Raw genomic sequence first — 310 nt, 5'->3', positions numbered from 1 at the left:
GGGCACGGAGGGGTGGGGGGTGGTGGCCCCCCACCCGCCTGCCGAGGCTCACTGTCAGCCCCCTGCACCACAGGGGTGAGACACTGATCGTGCCTGGGGCAGGTGACACACTTACCAGAGAGGTCCAGGCGGGCTGGACACACCACTTGCACCCAGTGCCCCAGGGGTGGCAGCTCTGCCTTTCCCACAGTGACAAACTGGCATGAGGACATTACTGCCTGCCGGATGAGGATCTGCTCAGCCCCCTCATAGTGCCGAGCTGCTCTCACCAGCAATGCTGGCCTGGGAAGAGAAGGACGTTTGGAGAATG

General features: G+C 63.9%; 1 protein-coding gene across 1 annotated transcript in view; it reads right to left on the bottom strand.

Moving 5' to 3' along the window:
* FUK (fucokinase) overlaps positions 1-310 on the bottom strand; it is a gene marked incomplete at its 5' end in the record, with an annotated part of 3,214 nt that overhangs the window by 2,270 nt on the left and 634 nt on the right. The window contains one exon of the mRNA XM_010021613.1: positions 13-282. Coding sequence (XP_010019915.1) covers positions 13-282 — 270 coding nt within the window. The remainder of the gene's footprint in view (positions 1-12; positions 283-310) is intronic.

The sequence above is a fragment of the Nestor notabilis genome, unplaced genomic scaffold (genome assembly GCF_000696875.1).
Source record: "Nestor notabilis isolate BGI_N333 unplaced genomic scaffold, ASM69687v1 scaffold30559, whole genome shotgun sequence".
Lineage (NCBI taxonomy): Eukaryota > Metazoa > Chordata > Aves > Psittaciformes > Psittacidae > Nestor > Nestor notabilis.
Note: the sequence above shows the minus strand (reverse complement) of the source record. Positions and strands in the feature narration are given on the sequence as shown.